Below are 24,898 nucleotides of genomic sequence, written 5' to 3'. Positions count from 1 at the left end.
ACACACTAATGCTAAAAAATGTCTATTAAGGATTTCATTGAAAATGTTTGCCTAAATCATGTACTAACTCGTTTTATCATATAGTCTTTAGCCATGACATTTAAAGAAGTTAATAATTAATTCAGGATTTCGGGGTAAGAGAGAGAGAGAGCTTAATGAAAGCTTCTGGTCATTTGATGCTACAGTGAAACATGCAATTCTCAGAGCCTCTGCCAAGCAATCTTAGCTATTCATTTCAACGTAGCAAATATCAACTCTAGAGTAGGGCTGGCAATTTATAACATATGTAGGACAGCCAAGGTCATTCAATCCATGATATATTTATAAGTTAACAAGGCTTCTGACATATAAATATCATTAAGCTCTTTTAACCAATAAATAGTACTCTTCATAACCCCTGTTCTACGGGATAATTAGAACAGTTTTCTGCCAATTGCCCAATCTACCTGCTCTCTACAACACTAATAAAAATAATTTATGGAAAATAATCCAATTAATGTTAATGAAACTTTTTAAACTATAAACTATAAAAAATAAGCAACTGCGAAAAAAGGAAGAAAACTGTATCACTTTGTTGCAATATGAGGTTAAAAAGAAATCAAAGCATCAAGAAAATCCTTCACATGTGGTCACATACTTCACTTGTAACAGTCTTCTGTAAGAACAGTACGTTTTCCTATGTGACCTGGAATACTGGGAGGACTTCATTGTATGCCTTGGTGCTAGACTGATAAGCTTTACACAAACTTCTATTACACTTATTCCTTTACTAATTAATTTATTCAACAAACATGTGCCAGGAATGATGCTGGTCCTGCCCCTCCATGCTGTTTACAGCCCACAGGGAACTTCCTTCCCATCTAGTCCTACGAAAAAATTCTCAAAGCCCCTATCAGGTTGGTGCGAAAGTAGTTGAGGTTTTTGCCATTATTTTTAGCCTTTTAAATCGCAATTACTTTTGTACCAACCTAATAGCTACCATATTAAGTCCAAACTTCTTTGCCTAGTGTTTAAGCTCCATCACCATCAGGCACAAATACACAGTTTCGATCAACTTTTCATCTTTAACTCTTCTCCAAGAGGTATTCCAAATTTTCCTACTCTGTCTCCTCACACGTTCCATATACGTGAAATGTCCTTGCCCTGACATAGCCATATGTACAAATACCCAAATCGCACCTATTCTTTAAAGGCTCAGTTCAACAATCAGCTCTTCCTCAAAGCTCTGCCTCCTTCCCTCTAACTTCAACCATATTGTGTTCACCTCATAGGACAGCTATAATGCTCTACGTACACATGCTAGCTCCACAAGGCGACTGTCAGCTTCTGAAAAACAGAGTATGTTTCTCATTCATTTCTCTATTCCACACAGCACCAGACACAATGTTGAATAAATATACAACGTTAACTGCAAATACAAAAGATCATACAACAGTGATAACACTATAAAGATGAAAGAATATTTTTAAACATCCTTCACACATTATTTTATCAGTTACACACTATAAATTAAATGTGTGGGCAACTGAGCTGAATCAGCACTCACCCCACGACGTCACATAAAAATGTTTTTGCCCCCTGCCCCCCCCCCAAATCATCTAGCTCATTGCCTCAACCACACTAGGAATCAAACTGATATCTGTGCATATCTGGACTAATCACTAATAATGGTATATTTAAGTCATTTAACCTTTTTTTGTAATGGTATGGGCTTAAGGAGGCTGGGTTGGGGGGGCGGTGTACATTTAAATCTGTTTGAGAGCTCTGACTGGGTTCTGGTTAATGAAGCCTTTACTGCAGCAATGGGGAGAACTGCCCCAGCCATATTTGCTACTCAGATCAAGAGCCACTGGCTTTGTTACGCTCTTCGTGAAACCAATAAATGGCATGATGAATGTTTTCCCATAACAGAGTCATTGTCAACAAATGCTACTTCCTTCCTAAATAATCAGTTGTATGTAATTTGTCCAAGGAGGCCAAGGCAGGTATTCTTTCCATTATTATCTGCTACATTACTTTTAAGACAAATTTAAAATACATTGCCTGAAACTGAACTGAGAGTATCTAATTTTTTCTTTTAGACTGAATTTATTTCAATGTGAATAACATGTCCTTTAATAATAGCAAACATCAGAACTGCTTACACTCAAACAAGTCCAAGATTACCTGTGAAGAAGTAAAATAATCTTAATGAAAAGACCTCAATTTGATGGGGTTCACACTTCCTTCAGGCAGTCATTCCACAAATATTTACTAATTTCCTACTGGTGTCAGAAAGTAAGGCTTCAAGATTAACAAAAAGTCTTACCTCTTCCCACTCCCAAGGCTAGCAAAATTGTAAGTAATTTGTAAAATGGAAGACATTTTACATATGCCATTATAGTAGTAAACAGAAGGAAGAAGTTACTAGTAACAGGCTTGTGAATACTCTAACCTTCATTTTATCATTATATACACACAATCTTTGTCAACACAAAGACACTTCATCTTTATCTAATTTTTAACTTACTCTTTTAAAAAAAATTTTAAATCAATCTAGTTCTGTTGCATGATTAACTACAAGCTGCAGGGTATTATTCTACCACAATACCCTGGCAACCAGCTCATATTATTCAGTTACACTATCACAGAAAAAAAAAAAAAAAAAAAAGAACTAATTGTATGATCATGTGGATATTGTAGCAGCCCTTTAGTTCAATCCTAGATGGGCCTCAAGAGGATAATGCTTATTCTGTTGAACTCACTGCCAAATCACAATATGAAAGAGCCAGGATCAAAATAAGACCCAATTATACAAAGAGTGCATTTTATCAATGTCGGGTTTATAAGAAATAGGTATGTGGCCCAGTACCTGTGGAAAATTGTTCAAAAATATTTACATAGATGGAGCTTTAAAGAAAATTATCGAACACTTACTAGCCATGATGATATTCAGTGAGAATCTCTTCAGGTAACATCAGGACAGTAGCTCAATCATGAAATACTTAAAGCAACAGAATCCAATCTCATAATTCTCTAGTGCTTAAAACAAATTTCTAAAGTGTTCGGATCTTTTGGGTGGCGGGAGAAGCATATTTATGTGTTTCTGCCACGAAAAAATCTTAGCTCCTTGTGATGCTCATGGCTAAGTGTGTCTATATCAAGTTGTGTACCATTTGCTCAAGCATCATAAAAACAAAACAAAATGGAAACTATGTAGAAATACTTTTTCAAACAATCATGCATGAAAGTTAAGCACAGATATCTATAAACTGGTTTAGACTGCTATCCTTTAAATAAGTCCAAAAACTATGCAACTTAACGAACTAAATCGTAGCCTCAGCAACCACCTCCTGCTTCACCCAATAGTTACCCTGTTCTTTTACTACAGATTTCTGACCTTTCAATATCTGGAACTATAATAATAGATCTATAAAAAGAAAAGAGGGGGGGAAAAAGACCGCTAATGACAACACGTATGTAATTCTAGCATTTCAATAACATCAATAAGATAGTTTAGAAAAGCAAACGCTAACCTTATATTAAGTCTAGATATTCAAATGTGTCGTATTTATGTCATTTTTATTACTCTAAAACTATTTTTATTTACTTAATTCCCTGTTATCAATTTGGTGTGTGCTCAACTCAGAGGATCTAGACTAAATGTAACATTTGCCAAGTGTCATAGAAAACATTTAAAATCAAAAAAGAAAAGTCCTCCATCCAGAATTATGCAAGCCAGTGTTCTTTCTTAAGTACTGAAAATATATGTGATTTGATGTAAGTAGAATTGTAATAGTTATGTGCATCTTATTTTAAAAGGTTTGGTAAAGTTGATTTCCTCATTTTAAATTGCACAACCACACACTTTCATGATATGTATAGCTTTGCAGCCAATAACAGTTTCAATTTAAAAAAAATACAAAATATGGGTTTGGGCTCCACTATGACTAAAGACATGATTAAGTCATGGACTTTTTCTAAGGTTCGGTTTCCCTGTGGGTATGCTAGCTTCAAGAGCATAAATGGGAGAGGACACTGACAGTCCTCTCAGTGATAACCCACCAAGCGCATTCCAACCTTCTTCCTTCCTTAAAAAATCCAAGTTTTATTTTAGGGACTTTTTATTTCACCTCCTATATAAAATACTCTAAACAGCAAAACTGATCTGATGCCATTTGAATATGTCAGCAATTAATCTGCTTGTAAATTTTGTAATAAAAGGTGCTTTTCTCTGTAATTTTGCAGTTTTATATCTCTATCATTTGATTTTAATGTTCAAATACCGTATGTTGCCATGTACAATGTGTACTTTTTTGCCCAAATTTGTGAGGGAAAAATAAGGATGTACATTATAGATGGGTAGTACTGATTCTTTATCTATATAAACATTAATTATTTTATTTATGCTTATGAGTTAAACGTGTAACTCTAGAAATCAATAACGATATCCGTATGCAAAATACCCTGGAATACGATACTCGGTTTTATTGAACTTACAACGAACTTGCAACAATGAAGATTTCTTGGCCTTCTATGACGTGTAAATATCGTAAATTTGTTTCCAGGGCATAAAATTACTTGTACCTTATATCTGTTCTTGTGTTTTGTAATTATTTGTTACACAAAATTTCTTGCACCATAATATGTTAAAAAAAATAAATGCTAAAATTCCTTTATAATACAAAAAACAGGTGCCTAAATATAAACAAATAAAAATTTGAATTAAAAAATTAAAATGAAGGTTTGGGCCAAAAACATGGGTGTGCATTATACACGGGAGCACATTATACTTGGCAAAATACAGTACATTAATATTTTCCGGAATTAATTAGGCCTTGAAATTCTACTAATACCTTAACATTTTCTCCAATTTACTACATTGGAATACTTACATCACCCTCCCTAAATAAGATAAAGGTAAGAAATTGTTTTACTGGGCAAAGAAATCTTTGTATCACCTTCATGTACAAGAATCTCTAAATCTTCAGGTGTACAATTCTGTATTACATCATCTATAAATCCCATTGTGTGTTGTACACCTGAAATCTATGTAATTTTACTAACAATTGTCACCCCAATAAATTTAATAAAATAAAAAAAAAGAATCTCTAAATCTTAAAATTATCTATTAAAAAGCAAGATTTTGAAATAAGACATACACAAACAAGGGGAGACTCAAACAGGCTATCCTTAAAATTGCTAGACTAAATAGTTATATTTCAATCATAATGGATTCATCACTGAAAGTATTTACACATTAAGAGGGAAAAAACTGTGCTACACCAAATAACAGTTTACCTAGTTTTAGGTTAATTTTCCACCCTACTTGCTCCAGTGGTGACTTTAATACCTGATTAATGGGGGTTTCACTCAGGTTTACTTTACACAAGTAGGTAACTTTATATCAGTGCAAAAATATTAGATCATAATACCTGTATTTACCAAAACATAAATCTCCCCCGCCGAAATCAACTGATTAGATTCAACTCTTCCCTAAAGCAACAATCTTTAAATTATAATTTTTTTACCAACTGTTTAATTTTCATTTCATTAGAACATAAACTCTTTACATGCTATTTCACCACAATCTCTGTATAAATGTCTCATTTTTCATAGAAAAAACTAATTACATGGTTCAGTAAGTTGCCTGTGGTAGGTAGCACATCGATTTTATTTACATTCAAAAGTTAGACTTTAGCTTGTTCTCTCAATTTCAAGCACATTTAGCTTAATAATTCTATCTAATCCATTAGATCTTTTTCTATTCTTCATATGAAAGAGTTATGAAGTCATTAGGATCGTACCATAATTTCACAATATAAATTTACTGCTTACCAAAGTCTTAAGTATTTCGTTTTCTCTTTTAAAGATATAATTTATAATTTTCTATTAAATCTAGTAGTTCAGTAAGTATGCAATACAATCATTTGGATAATCACCATACAATGGAAAACTATTTTATATTTTATATCTATATTACTATTTTATAGCTTTAGCAAACGAAATCTTTCCAACTAAACACAGAAAACAGAAATACCATAGTTACTTTAAAAAATCAGAAATTTTATATGAATATTTGAATAATTTAGAAACTACTTAGATCTAGTTTTCATTTACCACTAGGCATGTGTGTCCCCTAAAAGTGCTTCTTACAAAAAACAAATATATTTTTCAATTATGGTCCACGAAGTAACAAATATGAAAGTTAAAGTAAAATTTACTTTTCAGGTGCATTATTTTAATCTCAAGATTAATGCCATGTAATAACATCTCCGTATAAATGTTGATACATAAAATATTATAAATCTAGAATAACAGAGAATGATATAATTCACCTGTTTTTAAAATCACCAGAATTTTATAGAAAAAAGAATAAATTCAAACAATGTAAAAAAAATTATTTTCCAATTTAGTCAGAGATTAAGTTTAACTGATCACCAATAATGAAAAAACAGATATAAAAACAGGGTGGAAAGTCAGGGATCAGATTTATCTTTAGAAGAAATTTTCAAACTGAATTAACATTTTACATAGAGGTACTTTCATTCCTGTCAATTTTGTATGTAAAAGGGTCGTTACTTTCACAGAAAGCAAATTTTTCATTTCAATTGAGAATACACCCATTTACAATGATGATTAAAATGATTTCATTTCATTTAGTCAAAGATAATCAGAAATCATCAAAATCAACTGAAAATTCAGACTGTAATAAGATACACAGTAATATATTCCTACATACTATCTATAATTTTAGAAAATTCAATGTCAACATTTCTTTTTAGTATGCTAAACAATAAGGGGTTATTAATTTTCAGAATTTAATTTTACCATCATAATTTGCCTTTGCTGGATCGTGAATATTTTTCTTACTTTCTCCTCTCCTCTGCCCCAATACTTTCCTGTGACTTAAGAATGTAGTCTTCATTTGACCTTTTAACTGCTTTTATAAAAGCAAATGGTTCAAGAAGTTCTCTGTTGTTTTTAAATAGGCTCAAGTTAGCTTTTTCTCAAGACAGAGTAAAAAGCTGTTTGGGAAAAGGATATTTACACAGTCTCAAAGTTTAACCCCAAATTTACTTAATAATTACAAAAGTAAAAGGGTATCTTTACATTGGAGAAATCTGGCAGATATTACCTTAACCAAGTAATCAAATTCAGTAGGATCAATATTGGGACAAATTGACATGATGTGTTTCTGATGTGATGCCACAGAAAGTACACATAACCTAGTCATAATTCTTGCCAAAAATGTTTACCCTGAGTCTAATCATGAATAAACAATTAGACAAATTCAGAATAGGGAAACACTGACAGAACAACTGAACTGTTCCCTTCAAATAACATCAAACATCATGGAAGAACACACAAAAAATGGTAACTTGGGGAATGTTCTAAATTAGAGGAGATCAAAGAGACAAGACATTTAAATGCAACATGTTATCCGTAACTGAATCCTAGATTGGGGAGGAGGAAGCTATAAAAGGCATTATTGAAACACTTGAGGAAATCTGGATATAGGCTGAATCTTAGATTATGTCAATGTTAAATTTCTTGAGTATGATGATAGGATAATGGTTATGTAGGAAAATGTCCCACATTCTGATAGGAATCACATGGGAGTTAGGGGTAAAGATTCTTGAAGTTTGAAAATTCCCTTCAAATCATTTAGGCAGAAGAAAAGGTTTATGTATATATGCATGACAATATTCTTCAAAATAAAAGGTTGAGGGGAGGGAGTTAGGTATTTCCTGGAGACACCTAAACAAGAATTACATCAATCCCATCATTTGAGATAACAGATTACAATCTGTACTTACAGATTATAATATTAGCAAACTGGGTCAGTCACTCTCTTCTCTTAGCCTTCCTCCCTCCCTACCAAGTGCCCACTTCTTCTTCCAGAGGCTTGCAATCAGTTCTGTGGTATAAACAATAGTTTTAGAGTATCTTAAATTCTCTTACACTGGTCACAGTCAGAAACCCTGATCCATTTTTCTTAGCTCTCTATGGTCTAATGCTGTCTTTGCAATGGCCCACACCTCTTGGCATAGGTGGTAGCGCCCTGGAAAATGGGGGGAAAAATACTTATGACTCTAAATACAATAACAAAGAATAACAACACCATCCTGCCCCTACACTGACAATAAAGCTGATTCCTAAGACTTCTAATACTGATATTGGGGCAATCATTTTCTTTTTAGAGGTGGACAGATATATTCCCATTATAATTTACATTTGTCTTAATCAAAATGAAAAGAGATAGCACAGATATACTAAAACTTAGAATTATAGACAGTGCATAAATTTCTTTACAGAACATACACAAAATAACATGGATATTTCTACCTCCTTGGGAATAAAATCAGAAGTAATATCAATTTTAACTAGGTTTCAATCTCCTCACATCATGAAATCATTTAAAATTTTAAGTATATGTATTATAAATTAACTTTCTGAGAGTACTATGCTATGTTAGAACCATATAAGATACTTCATTCATTCAACGAACATTAAGTACTTACTAGATAGACACTGTATGTTATTTCTACTGGACTGGGGACTCTTGATACCTTGGATGAAGCCATCACAAGTCTGTGCTTGCTCTTTGTAACATTTTGGGTTTCAAGCTTACATGTCTTTCCCACCACTGACTAATAGGCTATGAAATGGCTATAAGATTGTGTTTATAAAATGATTCTGTTTGGCTGATTAGGAGAAGTCACTTTAGCATACTGTATTAATCTCTAAAACTCAAACTGAAAATGTGGGAAAGAGCAAAAAGAACAGTTATAATAAAATAAAACTGGAGAAGAGACTATTAACAAAGTTCAGTATATAATTATTAGTATTTTTAAATGTAAATAAATCTGTATCCTAAACAGAATATTTAAATTCATAGCTCAATTTAGAATCATTTATTACAATATTGAGGTCTTTCTGCTCATATTCATCTTGTGTATAACTTCCTAATTTTTTGTTTCCTGATCAGAAACCTACAATTCCTCAAAATTTATCAAATTAAGTTCAAATTCTTCACCCTTACTTCATGTACTCCACACTATACCCCACCTTCCCACGCTTTCAGTCTCCCTGACTATTTCTGTCAACCCTAAGCTCCAGGCAAACGTGATCTCCCCACAATTCGTTCACTGCCCACCAGCTGTTCCTCAACTAGGACAAGTCCCACCCCAACCTAAACAACTCCTGCTTACCCTGAGACCACCTCCAACCTCACCCACCCTGGGGGTCCCAGTCATCTTCCTCTCCTTTGTTCCCCGAGGTTGAATCTGACGGTTCTGCGGGATCCCATAACTTCATGATTTACAGCTTACTCCACTGTATCATAATTATGGGTTCATTTAACTACCCCAATAAGACTGAACTCCTTAAAGAACTCATTTCACATACTGAGGACTGATCACAGCTCTTGCCTAACAGAGAGAGTGAATAAACAAACCAGAAACCAAGGAAGTTATCAACCCTTGGCACTAAGGCTCACCACGTTCCTGTTACACGTTTACAGAACACGTGCTTAGTTCTGGAGTTGAATGTCTTCCCATTTGGAAAGCAGTCAATCTACTGTATTTCTCATATACTTACAATGTTCTCTGCATTATATAATTTGTGTGCTTGTCTTATACCCTCTTTAGACTATAAACTTATCAAGGGTAGAGATTACATCAAACCCCTGCAATTGGCCCCATTGATGCGGCTACTCATGGATGACACCAGGAAGGGCGTGCACATATATTTAGTGTTCAGCCAGCACCTTGCTTCCACACCATGTGGAGAAGGTGATCAAGTTACAGATCTAACTTACAGGATCCAAGAGAGTCAAATCTTAAAGTTCTTACCTCTTTATAAAGCAACTTAAGATTTGTTATGAAACTTTGTTTATAGTGTTAAGTTTAGACAAATTTCATATGAGCCAGGAGTATCTTCAATGCACTAACATTTTATTATTCCCAGTTATTCTACCCAAACTTTAAAACTCAAATTCAAAAATGTGATTACTTCAACCAAAAAGTGTACTTTAAAAATTAATATTTGACGAACATTAGCAAGCACTGAATGCTATCCAGAACAGACCAACTGTTTAAAAAATTCCAATGTTTTAATTTTGATATAGGAATTAATTATTGTCATCGTAGTAGCAGCAGCAATAATTAACAATTGTAGATTCTGCTCTGTGCTATTCTAAGTACCTTAACTTCTTTTTTTTTTTAATCCTTACAACCCAATTTACAGTGAGGAAACTAACTAAGGCACCGCTAAGTTAAATAACTTGACCAAGAACACACAGCTAACATGTGACCACGCAGGGATTCAAACCTAAGCCAATTCTTTGAGCCACTGTGCCACACAATGTGACTGCAATTACCCAAACAAGAACCCGAAGTGTTTATCCAAGCGGCAGGGAAAGGCGATACATGTGCCTTCATAGACATTTCAAGCACTTAAACAAAAAGTCTAAGAGTATAAAACCAACGTGTGTGTGTCCTATGGGATTACTCTCTATGGGGATACTTTATACATTTAAATCTAAGATGATTGCTTTGGTGTTACATTTTACCATCAGGTGTCCTCGCAGTTTCTGGGTACACTGTAAGGACAAAGTGAAATACCTAACAACATGACTAAAAAGCATTTTAAGAAATGGTAAGTAAAATGTCCCTATAATGAGAAGGTTACAAATAATGGAACCATCGTGCTTAATATTAACAGGGTTCTGCTACAATTTATTTTACCCAGAATGAAAGGACTCTTACACATGTTAGTAGAGAAAGAAAGATTCCAAAATATCCTCAATTTGTATGACTACCAGTTAAAACAGTCCCTTCTTAGCCTTAATTGTTTTCATGACTTGCTCTACCTGTCCTATTCTCCCCTCACCTGCTACAAAGTTGTCTATATGCCTTGTTTTTTAAACTAAGTTTCAAATATTTTCTAATATTACATTGAACCGTACAAAATTACCTTTTGTAACCACTTTTATCTACAAAAATAGACACTTCATATGCTTCAGTCTAGTAACTTTCACAAACTCAACGTATTAAAAAGAACACATGTACTTAACGAAGTTATGATTGTCCCATCACTGTATACTTTCCTGGTGGCACACAAAGGAATAAATAGCTTACACAGTTTTTGGACTTAACAGGAAAGAAAATAAAAGGTAATTATTCTCATGAGCAAACATTCACAATATATTGTTAAGGAAAAGGACTGAGTTACTTAACAGTATGATACCAATTTCATTTATACATAAAAACACCAAATATTAAAACTCTGTTTTAGACTTCCGGATTGTTGTTTCTTTGTTCTCTTCATTTGGCAGTTCTGTTTTCCTAATTTTCTAATTAAAATGTAGTATTTCTGTAATTTATAAAAACAACTTAAAAAGAAGTTAATCTTTGCTGAATTCTTTACCACAAAAATACTTACTACATTAATGAATCTACATATGCAATCTAAGGCAACTATTACAAATTTAAATATCCTACATCTTTTTGTTAACTCATTAACAAAGTCCATGAGAAATAACACAATAATTCAATAAGTTATTTCTAAGAACACTGATCATGTGCTTTGTTGATATGGTTAAATACACTGTACATCAACTAAACAAGCCAAATTAACAGTTGGGTTTGGTTTCATCATCATTAAAAAAATGATGATCTGCACTAACAAATAAAGACCAGACCAAAAAGTTAAAACATAAGGGATCAATGTGGAGCAGAAATGGAAGGAGATTAAGAGGCAGAAACAATCATTTAAAATAAAGGAGAAACTAAAATAAGCAAACAAAAATGCTATTTTCCTCTGCAAGTGTAGAAATGTTTGAAACAATTAAAATTTATGTTTTTATACTTAAACGGACAAATAGAAATGTTACAAGTACCTTTTAGGAAGTATCTTCTTTTAAAATTCTGATAAATGGAATCCAGATGTTTAAAAGTAATTTTACCTGAGCTCACTGCTAACTACATGAAATAAGCTTTGAGAAAATATATAAGTTCTGAGATTTTGCTGATTAACCAGCTAAGTAAAGCAATCTTACCCAGAATGGGTTCTTATATTTATAAACCAAATACTTTTTAAAAATATGGTGAGAAAGGTTTGAGCTGAGTAGACAAATGGACCATAAGGTAAATAGCTCAATTAGTCTGCTGTGGTTTACTGCCCTCTGGCTGTTGTGGCAGGAGAGATCACAGATAAAAAGTGGCTGCACAGAAAAGCAAGGAAGGTGTCAAGCAGAAATTGGCAGGAAATCCTTTAGGCTTGAGAACAGACCCTCAAATATACATTAAAGTTAATTTTACTTCTTCCTTTAAAAAAATATTAAACATATCAACTAACAAAACATTCCAAACACTATATGAAATTTTTCAACCACAACTTAACAAAACATAGAGTAGTCCGGACATAATAAAAGTTGGCTCTTGAAGACTAAATCAAAAAGAATTAATGTTCTACCCTAACTAAAGATCAGAATTAGTCTTGATTTAGAAAAATCCCTTAGCATACTAGAAGGAAACTTTTAGGTAAAGAGGTAAAAACTTTTGTAAGATATTGATAAAACTTCCTCTGGTTATAAATCTGTGGTAGATACAAAATGTAGTTTAGAATAATGAAACTCCTATGGTAATTCAAAGTTTTCAGGTATCAGATGTAATCTGAAGTCAAAAATCAGGCAACATTGGAACAAATATTTCCTGGAATCACCTATTTACATAAAAAGCATGAACAAAACAAAGAAAAACTTGCTACACCAAAATCAGACCTAATCCTTTATGTTAATCTTTCTTCAAAACACTAGCCAATGTCATCTCATAATTTTATCCAATAAGGCCAGCTAAGTTTCTATTATCACTTTACAATTTTCCACCAGAGTTCTGCTGGCAATGAACCACAACAGCCACAGTCCAAGAAAAAACAATTCTGTTCATTTCACTGACTTGCTAGTAATTACAATTCAGTATCATTTTAAAACAGTGGGTCTTAGCCTCATTTCCAACCCAACACACCCAGGAGACACAATGCTTCCCCTTTAATAATAGTGGCTCACATGGTTCTGATTTCCAGCATGACTGGGAAAGAACAAGAGAATTTGAAAAACATGGAGGTGAAAAGAGGGGTGAGAGTGAGGCTGTTCCTTTGAGAGACACGCCCAGTATTAACCTCTTTGGAATTTATCAGTGTTCAAAAAATACATGATGCAAATAATTTTTAAGAAGAAATAAAACCTTACCCTGAAGTTCATGATGTATTACACCCACTAGGTTGGGTTCGTCTCCCCACCAGAATATCCATAATTCTTTGCAACCTGGTTTGACATCACGGCGCCACACACACAGCAAGTTGGCTTGCAGACAGCGGATGAAACTTAACAGGATTGGATCATCTTGGGCTGGGGCTGAAATTATGGGTCCACAGTCCCCATGCCCTCCAAAATTGTACCTACGCCATTTGATTCCCGTGAGTTCAGCCTGGAAAAAGAAAAGAAAATTACAAGAGTTTTGATTTTTCTTTTTAGTTACAGAACACTAAAAGCAGGCTTCCACAGAGATAAGCAAATCTGCTAAATATTTACATTACACTTCACATCATAAAATTTCTCCCACCGAAGAATATGTGTCAATCCTTCTTGATTTTAGAGAAAACAATTCATTTCTTCCTATCAAGGTTTCTACATAGCTCTGTATATTAAACACCAAAATACAATAAACAAATGATCATTATTTCCTGTTCAACCATTTTTACCTATATTTTAATATATAGGAACTTCATTTACTATAAAGTCTCTATATATAAAACTTTTCTACATTATTATTCCTTAGTTGAATTATCAATTATATTTAGAAATCAGATAAAAAATTAAAAAATAAGTGTAGAATTGAAATAATTTCTTCCTAAGAATTTCCTTAATTTCTTCCCATCTAGAAGCCATACAGTTCAAATCCTTTTTAATCAAGGAAACAGCTTGCAATAATACCCCAGTGCTTCATTATGAACAAATAAGCTGCTGAAAAAACTGATGCCAACTTATCAATAATTTATTCATGTTATTTAACAGGTAGCACACAGAAAAGCTTTGTTTCTATAACAATTCCCTAATGTAGTTTATCTTTTGTTTTTTTTAAACATTTTAAAACATGGGAACTTTAAACCAGTTTGGCAGCAGAAACTGTATCTTTGTTCTGTTACATAGATTTGTATTTTAAAATTTCTGAAATCTTAGGTTTAAGAAACTAAACTTCAAAGATGTTTCAAAACAAACAAAAGTTTAATTTCTTACTTAAGTAGCTATAAATTACAACAATGTATTCAAAACTGATAACAAAACTGATTCATAATATAATTCTGTACCAAACAGTCCATGCATCCTTGCATTCATTCACTCATGTCCTTACTCATCTTCCCGGTCCCCACCAGCCACCACCACCAACAGTAATTTTTGTCAACAAGTTGTTTTTCAAAAAAACAAGTACCACAGCATAGAAAAATAATGATTTCTTCTACTAACATAAATGAAACAAATTTAAAGTGCTAAACAGTCACTATAATGAACACATTTTAGAAAAAAATATCAATTTTTTTGATCCAAAAGAAAGCTTTACTTCAAAGAAAAGTTTCCAAAAAGTAATAATAATATCCAACTAAAATGATCTGAAATTCAGTAAACTATCCCTTTACATTATGAGATACACAAATCTGATCATAAGGCTCATCACACCAGCCTGGGCCAGGGAGCTGTGTCCTACACAACTAGACTGAGAAACAACGGCTTGAACGGAAGAAAAAACCACAACACACACACACAAAACAAAATCAGAAAAGTTAAGTAAAAGACTAACTATTCTTATTATCACCTAGGCTGGTGTTCTGTGCCTAAGAATTTCGGGGGGCGAGGGGTAATAAAAAGATACCAATAATTATGAAGCACTAATACTTAACATTAACCATATTTAAAAGGTTAGAAAATTAAGATATAGAAGAGATTTTAACATCAGGTGAGTCAGAGCCCAAGAAAATCTATGAACAGCAACTTCCTCACTAGACCACTTTCCCCTGGAACATCCGGCCTGGTTTAAGCAGATGAGCTATTTGGCTTTGATTCCAGAGCATGGCTTCCTAATCCTAGCACTTCCACTAACTTCCTATCAGTGCTTCTATGGTCTCAGTGGTAAAGGAAAGCCGCTGCCACTTGCTCTATATTACAGAGTTGTTCTAGCAAGTGATAAAACACAAATACACGTGATACAGCAAGGCTACAAACTTAACCACTTTATAACTAATCCAACCAAAATAACTGAAAAATGTCCAATTATTTTAAAACAATTTAGTTCCTTTACCTTAAAGCTAAAATTAAATATCATTTGGACCGTTGTTCATTGGAAAACGTAACAATGAACCACCATTCAAGCCTAATAGAGATAAGTAAGTATAACTAAATATAACTAAGTATATCTAAGCATAAAATGAATGTTCAAAGACTTATTTTTAAATTTTGAATTAATGTTTGATAAGGGGAAAGACAACTTAGTGTTACTGAAATAGCTGTCCAAGAAAAAAATTCCTATCATGGATGTGTATATTCAATTAGACTAAAATATGTCCTCACACATGATTATCACGTTTATACTTAAAAATCAATTCAATACAAAGTTATATTGACCCAGTTTTTTGACAAATGTGTATCTCTAAGACTAAAATTTCTTTAATTACTTCAAAATTATGAAACAACCCTTTAAAATATTTCTAGATGCAAAATGCAGCATTATCCCCAAAATGCAGTATCTCTCATTGTTAAAGATGAATAATCCGTAACTATATTTAAGTTTAAATTCACATGGTTTTTAAAATACAGAATCAAAAGATGAAATTAAAATATACAAGGAATAAAACAGTATATATATTGTAAAAACCACATATATAATAAATATATATTTTATATGTAAATACAGAGGGTGCCAAAACAATGTATGCACATTTTAAGAAAGGAAAAAACTGTATTAAAATTGTAATACAATGAATGACACTAGCATTCATTTGATTAACGCCATCTTTTGAGCAAACGTCATACTACACATTGCTACCGTAATTCAATTCAACTTTGAAAAGTAATAAATAGATAACGTCTCTTAAAAAGTGTACATTTTTGGCACCCCTGGTATATATATAATAAAAACCATAACCATCATCATTTATTCATCATGTACTTAATACCAGGCATCATACTAGGGTCCTTACATAATTTCTCATCTTCACAAACAGACAGCTAAAGAAATTAGGACTCAGAAAAGTTAAATAATTCTCTTATAACACACAGGTGGCAAATGGCAGATCCCAAATATAACTGAACTTAAAGCATAACTGATTTAAAGCATAAATTCTTTCCATTCTGCCATTTTGCTTCATAGGGCTAATGGTAAAAATTAACTCTAGAGTATTATAAAATAGTACAAAGAAACTGTCATCAACTCAATTTAGCAATGACAAGAGCTCATGGCCATACTTTCTAATTTAAGAAAGTTCATGAATCTCTCTTTAGTCTTCCTGAGGTATTAAGAAAACAAGTATAAGAGTGCCCACACACCATCCCATGAATAGATGAGACTTTTTTTTCACTCAGATAATGAAATGATATGCATTCTTTTTTACATGTTACCACGAGAAGACTATCTATACAAGCTAATTCTTAGAGAGTATGTATAACAAACCAAGAAAATAACTATTCTAATAGCAAGAGAGACTGGAGGGAAATTTCCTCAGCAATAGTTGTTATCTGTTGTATAGGTAGTCCCCAGAAAACTGAACTCCACTGGTAGAGACTCCCCTGGCCTAAATAGAAGACCCCCCCACCCCGTCAGTTCAAAATGGTTCAAATTAAATAGATTACAACAGAATCAGGATAAACGCACTCTCTAACAGCATGAATATATTTAAGGACAAATCTATATTAATTCTTCATGTTCTCTTCTTCAGGTACTATATATAGGAAATGAGCTGATGAATTCTCCCAGTGGAGGTCACTTATTTGCACTGACCCAAGATCAGATCCCGCAGGACCCACAGCACTCACTACACTGGCAGTGTGGCTCCCCAAAATCAAACTATTCAGAGATCATGGAACAGAGTAAAACTAACATGGCCTTGATAAGAATGAATCCAGGGTGTGTAGCACCAGGGGAGGAACACCGGCTGGCGGTCAGGAGATGTAGATTCAAGTCTGGCGTTTTCAACCATTTCCCTACAAGATATTAGGAAATCTACTCCATCTCAGGGCACCTCAGCTTCCCGACTGGTGAAGTGATATAGTTGACCTAGATACTATAATGAGTTCAAGTCTCCTGGCCCAGGCTAATTACATCCTTCTCACTAAGGCAACTTGTAAATGAGACTGAACTCTTATTAGATGCCTTAAAACAATCAGCAGGAATAAGTTGCCAGAAGACATCTGAATTTTCAAGAAAGTTGAAAGATTTTTCAAACTACAGAGCCATTAGCTTAGTATCAATCCTGGGCAGGATTGTAGGGTAGTGTGTAGAAACGGCAGCTGTGACCATTTGGGGCTAATATGAGTGCCCTGGGGAACTGCCAGCCTGCCTCACCTCACTTCCTCCTGAGACAGGGTTACTGCTCTAGTAGATCAGGGGAAAATACAGTAAACATGTTAAGTCAACTCTCAACTCAAGTCAGAGGAAGGAAAAAAAAGTCAAGATAATAGAAAACTTCTGTTAAAACATAACTAACCAGCTCCAGGTAAAGATGGCACAGTAAACACACACATCTGCTTTTGCTCTCACTTAAATCCCTCTAAAAAACATCAGTAAAGAAGTTTGGTTTGGTTTTGGTTGTTTTTTTTTTTTTGCCCTTAAATTACAAAATTGCAATGGTAGCTAGGAAAGGAGAAGAGAGCATCAAGATTTTGAAAGCTAAGCAGCAGATGCTCAAGAGGTAAAGACAAGTATAATATCTAAGAAAACCGAATCCTAGTTTGGAGAAAGCGGAGGTGTGACCCTCAGCCTCAGGAATTATAAATACAAGAACTTGTGCAAGGAAGTAGGGTTGAAAGAGAGAGAGGAAATAAAGTAAGGAAAAGTGGTCGAAAGTCTGCTTAGAAGGCACTCAGTCTCCATTGCTCATCTTTATCCCAGCAAAAAATTGGAAGGGTATTATTCTCTGGGTCCAGTAGAACAGAGGGGTGTCTGGACTGGGGGCCACAAGCACAACTAAAGACAAAGAAGGAACCAGAGTGAAAACAGTACAGTAGGTGAGTACGTACAGAATGAAGGTCACCCTCTCCCACCATCTCCGTTAGGCACCCAGAAACCTGGCAGCCAATCTTTCATCCCCCAGAAAGGAGTCTGGAAAAGTTTTCTCTGGGAATCTTACCAGCTCAAGAGAAAAGACCTCAAGATATTGACATCAGAGGTTCCCCAACTAAAGAGCCCACCCAGATAAGTCAAGTTAACAGTAAACAAATGCCACTCACATACTCAGAACTTCTAAGCAGTTTTTTAGTCCACCATTCCTAAACATGAACAGACAAGCAGGAATTTCTAAATAGTTAAGGGAAACCACAGAGGAATTACAGAGACAAAAACAAATAGAAAAGCAACTTGGAGGGAACAGACTACGTTGGGAAAAAAAAAACTTTACAAAATCTATTATTAATATTCTTAAAGAGATAAAATAGTGCAACCATTAAAAAAGAACAGGACGCTATCTCAGAAAAGAACAGAGAACTAAAAGAGAACTCTTGGTAATTTTTAAATAATGATGCCAGAAATGATAAAAATCAATAGAAAGGTTGGAAGATAAATTTTAGGAAATCTCCTAGAAAATAAAGCAAATAAAATTATCTATCAAGTGTGGAAGAATACATTTTTTAAATATTTTATGAGTTTATTTGAACCAAACTCATGACATATCAGGGATCAACATTTCAGGTGGTCCCAGAATAAATACATTTAAAAATATGCAAGGTCTTAAAAAAAAAAAAAAGCGCCCTTTCTCAGGAAGCTACTGGAAGTGTGTGCCCTTACTAAAAGGAGAAATTAACCTAGAAGCCATGAGATTTAGGAAATAGATCCAACATGGGAGGAAGCAAAATGTATCCCTAAGATTCCAAGGAATAATTAGTGGATTCCAGGCTGTTGACAATGCAGTCAGTGTAGAGGGAAACCAATCCAGATGATGACAGATCAAATGGCTCCAGGAAAGACTGTCAAGAAGATGAAACTGATGAAACACATAATATATCTGAAGGTCTTAAAAGGAGATTCAGAAAATAAAAAGTCTGGGAATGAGTTACTTAAAAATACATAGAAAAGTAAACAATCAGGATAAAAAGATAATTACCATCTTCAAGTTACACAGAGAAGAAAAAGCAAGCAGAGTTTACTAGATGGTTCAGCCATACATTAACATAATCAAATAAATGTTAACACTGAATACTGAAAAATTACTATGTAACCATCTTGGTAAAATGGAAGGATGACAAAGGATGTTTGGTTTGTAGGGGGCAGAAAGAATGAGCTAAATCTTCAACTTCAATAGTGGAAGATCCAGAATTTAAAAACCTAAAAGTAACTCTGTAAAACTTAAAATTTATAAACACTTAATGAGTAAGAATCAAGATAATCAACAATAGGGGGTGAAAGTGTTTCTATCTGGAGGAGGTAAAACAGAGGCCAGGAACAGGTAATGCTGTTAATTATATACCATATAGAACTATTTCATTCTTTAACGTAAAAATACAACTCTAATTTTAAGAATAAAACAAAACTAATCAAAATACGGTAACAAAATATATTTAATGCATACAAAAAGGTTTTACTAATATGGAGAACTCACACCATTTTATAGACTGATTCTAGATAAATTCCTAAATTGAAGAACAACTTAGCAGTATCCCATAAATTGTGTTGCAAAAGCCAAAAGGTTATTTACCATGTGTTAGGATAGTGTGTTGTTGTTGGCTGTTTCTTTTCTCCTTTTTTGGACTATTAAAACTCCAGGTGGGCAGAGACACTTTAGCTGCCTGTTCCCTCTTACCTTGCTCTGCACAAACTCTTCCATAGCTAAGGGGTTTACCAGGGATTCCCTCTGCGGACGGGCTGAGGGCAAGAGCACATTGGGCCTACCATGTGACTCTCTTCTAACACTGTATTTTCATGTTGTAAGAAATGCAATGTGATAACTCTTCATGCAATGAAGTTGTCTACCAAAGATGCTTTCTAACAGATAGATATTTGCTGATTCATAATTTTTTCTTCAGTTGTAATTTTCTTTTCAGTCCTGAGTTTACTAATACTAGTTTATAATATGAAGATAAGAAATAGGGAACTGGTTTAACAGAAATAGGAATGAAAAGGGCCCAGAGATGTTACGTGACAATAAGTTTAACACATGTAAACAATACGAGACAACCACTAAAAGTTACTGCCATCTTAAGCTACCTTAACAAAAGTACAGTATCTAGATCCTACACAACAGATCTTATTTATCAAGTCACTAGTCAATGTGACTAGTGTTCAGCTCCTAGCTCCGTAATTTGAGAGGAGAATCTAAATAAAGTGGAACACATTAACAGATGAAGGACTAGGTTAGTGAGGAAACCTGAACATGACATACAGGATAGAAGCCATATGAGCCTCATGTTCAATCCTTTCAAGCAAAGAAACATGGCAGCAAAAATAAAATAAAAGCATAAAGCCACCGCTGAATTAAGTAGGATGAATATAACATAGAGTTAAGGAGATTCTGAAGTAATCTGAAAAGTCTTCAATTATACGAAAGATTGATATGTGGAAGAAGAAATTGATTTGCTCAGCCCTGACCCAAGTGGGAGCAGAGAGTCAAATGGAAACACTGATCATTAAAACAACAGTGAGAGCTCCCTCAAGAAAGAATCCTTAACTGAGATCCCTGAGAATCACAGCTAGGGGGCGTTAAGGAGAAGCTGGTCAGTACTAGATGCGGCTTCAAACATCAAAGGGTTGGTTGGACGGTATGATTCATACGGTTCCTTTCAAACCTGAAACATGAACCTCAAAGATTCTTTCTTCCAACCATAACTAGTATCGTTGGTATCTGTCAACTAGCTCAGGGATTGTTTGCTGGCTCCTGAACTAGGATAACACACACAGACAAAGATGACATTTAAAATATAAATAAATGCACCAGAATTTTCCTCCCACCATAAACAACTAGAAAACCAGACAAAAATAAATAAATAAAACTACTGTTTTCGGACCCTGAACAACAGGTAGCACTAGCACAGAGCTAGCTAGCCTCTCTGAGAAAACAAATGAGGTAGGCCTTACAGAGCCTGAGGCAGCTGAAATTTGTGAGAGCAAATTGCCAGAAAGGAGAGAGTTATGCAGAAAAAGAGCTCCAAAGATCTGATAGGGGTTCTTTTGAGACTGTTCCTACATACTAAGCTGCACACTCAAAGAATCAAATTCAATGGAGCCAGGTAAAGAATGGCTGGAGAGCTATCATTCTAACAGCTCATGCAAAGTTGGGAGAAAAGTCTAGTTCTGAACAGGGTGAAAAAAACATTGTTAAACCCCTTGGACACTAAATAGAGATCACAGAAGAAATCACACCTCAGAAGGAGGAAACAGACCTAGCGCAAAGAGTGCTCTAACCCACCCTAAATAACCGAGCCTCAATAGTCACCATCACCATCACCATCGCAACCACCACCATCACGACCATCACCATCACCATCTACAAGTAACTTAACTGCTAGCCAAAACAAAATTCAATTATTTAAAGGAAAGAAATAAAGTCCAGACTATTAACAATATCATATTCACAATATCCAGCATCCAATAAAAGAAAACAAGACATTCAAATGTCCCACACATTTTGGTATATTTTGTGTTCATAATCAGTCAGTTCAAAATATTTCTTACTTTCCCTGGTGATTTCTTTTTTTTGCCCTATGTGTTATTTAGAAGTATTATTTAATTTCCAGACTTTGTGTCTGTCCAGCGCTCTCTCAGTATCTCGTTAATTTCAAATTTAATTCTTTTCAGAAATTTCAATTTTAGAAAATTACTGATATTGTTTTATGGTCAAGGATTTAAAGGAAAACACAAACTTAAGGACAGAAATGGAAGGTTTTTTTAAAATAACTAAAAATTTCTATACCAAAATATGCAAAACATGAAATGAAAAATTCACTAAATGGGTTTAACAGATTAGACAATGCCAAAAAATCAAAAAGGACAGGGTACTTGAAAACATACAATATAAAATTACTCAGGATGAAGAACAGAGAATTTTTAACAACTGAAAGAATAATGAGTAAAGAAAGCCAAAGCAGTCAGAATAATAATAAGCAGTCTAACATACATGTAGTTAGGGTTCCAGAATGCAAAGGTTGGCAGGGAAGGGGGGGGATGAAAAATCATATATATACATATGTGTGTATGTGTGTGTGTGTGTGTGTAATAATGGCCAAAAGTGTGTCCAAATTTCATGAGAACAATGAATCTCAGAACCAAGGAGTTGTGTGAAGCCAAAGCAGAATAAATAACAACCCACACCAAAATACATCAAAGTAAATTTCTGAAAACTAATGACAAAAAGAAAAATCTTAAAAGCTGTCAAGAGGAAAGAAAGACACAATGCATAAGGGGAGACAAAGATAATATTTACCACAGACTTCTCATCAGAAAATATGCAAGCCAGAAAACAATGGAACATGCTGAAAGAAAAAAATCTCCGTATCTAAATTTTAGATCAAACACAAATATCCTTCATCATGAAGGTAAAATACAGATTTTTGTAAAAGATGAACAGAAGCCAATGGAACTGCACCATAATAAATTTAACTACAATAAATGCTTTAAAAAAATTATTCAAGTACAAGGAAAATATCAGCTGGAAACCTGGATCTACACAAAAGAATACAGAGCACCAGAAACAGTTAATATAAAAACAGTATGAAACATGAGAAAATCAATTTTTAAATTTCTTTAAAAGCTAATTAACTGATTACAGCAAAAATAACAAAGTATTGTGGCATGTATACTACATAGAGAAGAAAAATATAACAACAGCACAAAAACCAGGAGAAAACAGAAGTATGCTGTCCTAAAGTTCATTATAAATGAAGAAATGGAGTATTATTTGGATATAAACTGTGATAACTTAAAGATGCATATTATAAGTCCTTCACCAGTACTCAAAAAGTTAAGACAAAGAGGTATATCTAATAAGCTGATGTTAGTGACAAAATGGAATCATAAAAAAAAAAAATACTCCAATAATCCAAAAGCAAGCAGGAAAAGGGGGTAAAAGGAATAAAAAATAGATGGCACAGATAGGGTGGAAAGCCAAGATAGCAGACTTTAAACCCAACCATATCCATATAATTATATTAAATATAAATTGTCTACTATAATTAAAAGACCCATTCTCAGAATGGATAAAAGGCCCAACTATATATTGCCCACAGGAATGCAATTTAAATATAAAGACAAGTTACGGTAAAGGTAAAATGATTTCTTAAAAAAAGAGATATCACAAATTACAAGAGAGCTGAAGTGGCTAGATTAATATCAAAGATGACTCCAAGAGGACTATTACTAGGAATAAAGAGTAAAGTTTTGTAATGATAAAAATGTCAATTTTTCAAGATGGCATAAATCTCAAATGTGTATGCACTTAGTAACAAAGCTTCAAAATATATGAAGCAAACACTGATATATCTAAAAGGAGAAACTGACAAACCCCGAAATATAATTGGAGATTTCAAGAGGCCTCCTCTCAGCAACTGACAGAACAAGTAGCCAGAAAATCAATAAGGATATAGAAAATATGAACAATACTATCAACCAAACTGACATTTATAAAACATTACATTCACATTTTTTAAAATGCACACAGAACATTCACCAAGAGAAACCATATGCTGGGCTATTAAAAAAAAAAATCAATATACTTTTTAAAATTGAAATTTCTGAATATAATTAAATTTGAAGTTAAAATATTGAGAATGCCCCAGACACACACCAAATCTGAAAATTAAATGTTTCTAAATAACGCATAGACAAAAAAAAAAATCAGAAGAGAAACTTAAATATTTTAAACTGATTATGAAAACAAAATATACCAAGTGTGTGGGACACAAGTAAAATGGAGCAAAAAGATCAATCTGTAACTTTAAACATTTATATTAGAAAGGAAGAAAGGTGTATTGCTCTAAGCTTCTTCCTTCAGAAGCTAGGAAAAGAAGTGTAAATTAAACCAAATGTAAAATTCAGTGAAAGAATGACGAGCACAGAAGAAATAGATGAGATAGAAAAAATAAGTAAAACAAAAAGCTAGTTATTTTTTTTTAAAAAATCAATAAAATTGACAAACACCTCACTGGGTGAATCAAGAGAAAAAGAAAAGACAAATTACCAATATCAGGAATAAAAGATGAGGAATTACTTCACATCCTAAAGACACTGAAAAGCTAAAGGAATTATTAGAAATAACTTTACATCAATAATTAAACTACATACTTAGATTTAAATGGACCAATTCTCTGAATTACCAAACTTAACACAGACGAAAAAATAGAAAATCTGAATAGCTCTATATGTATTAAAGAAATGGAATTCATAATTTAAAACCGTCCCACAAAGAATTCTCTAAGGCAAGATGGCTTCACTGAAAAATTCTATCGAACATCTAAAGAAGAAATACCAACCAGTCCTACATAAACTTTTACAGAAAACAAAGGAGGGACTACTTCCCAAATCATTGTATGAGGCCACCACTACTAAAACCAAAGACATTACAAGAAATCTACATGCCAATATCCTTCATGAACACAGATTTAAAAATCGGTAACAAATTAGCAAATTAAATCTGAAAAAACATAAAATGATAACATACTCTG

The 24,898-nt window shown here is 33.6% G+C and overlaps 1 protein-coding gene across 2 annotated transcripts in view; it reads right to left on the bottom strand.

Annotated features, from left to right (window-relative positions):
* MED13L (mediator complex subunit 13L) overlaps positions 1 to 24,898 on the bottom strand; it is a 271,505-nt gene that overhangs the window by 225,887 nt on the left and 20,720 nt on the right. For both annotated transcript variants that reach the window (XM_074321653.1, XM_074321652.1), the window contains exon 2: positions 13,235 to 13,472. In XM_074321653.1, coding sequence (XP_074177754.1) covers positions 13,235 to 13,472 — 238 coding nt within the window. The remainder of the gene's footprint in view (positions 1 to 13,234; positions 13,473 to 24,898) is intronic.

This window comes from Rhinolophus sinicus, linkage group LG16, assembly GCF_036562045.2.
Source record: "Rhinolophus sinicus isolate RSC01 linkage group LG16, ASM3656204v1, whole genome shotgun sequence".
Lineage (NCBI taxonomy): Eukaryota > Metazoa > Chordata > Mammalia > Chiroptera > Rhinolophidae > Rhinolophus > Rhinolophus sinicus.
The sequence above is the reverse complement of the archived record's forward strand: the minus strand, read 5'-3'. Positions and strand labels throughout refer to the sequence as shown.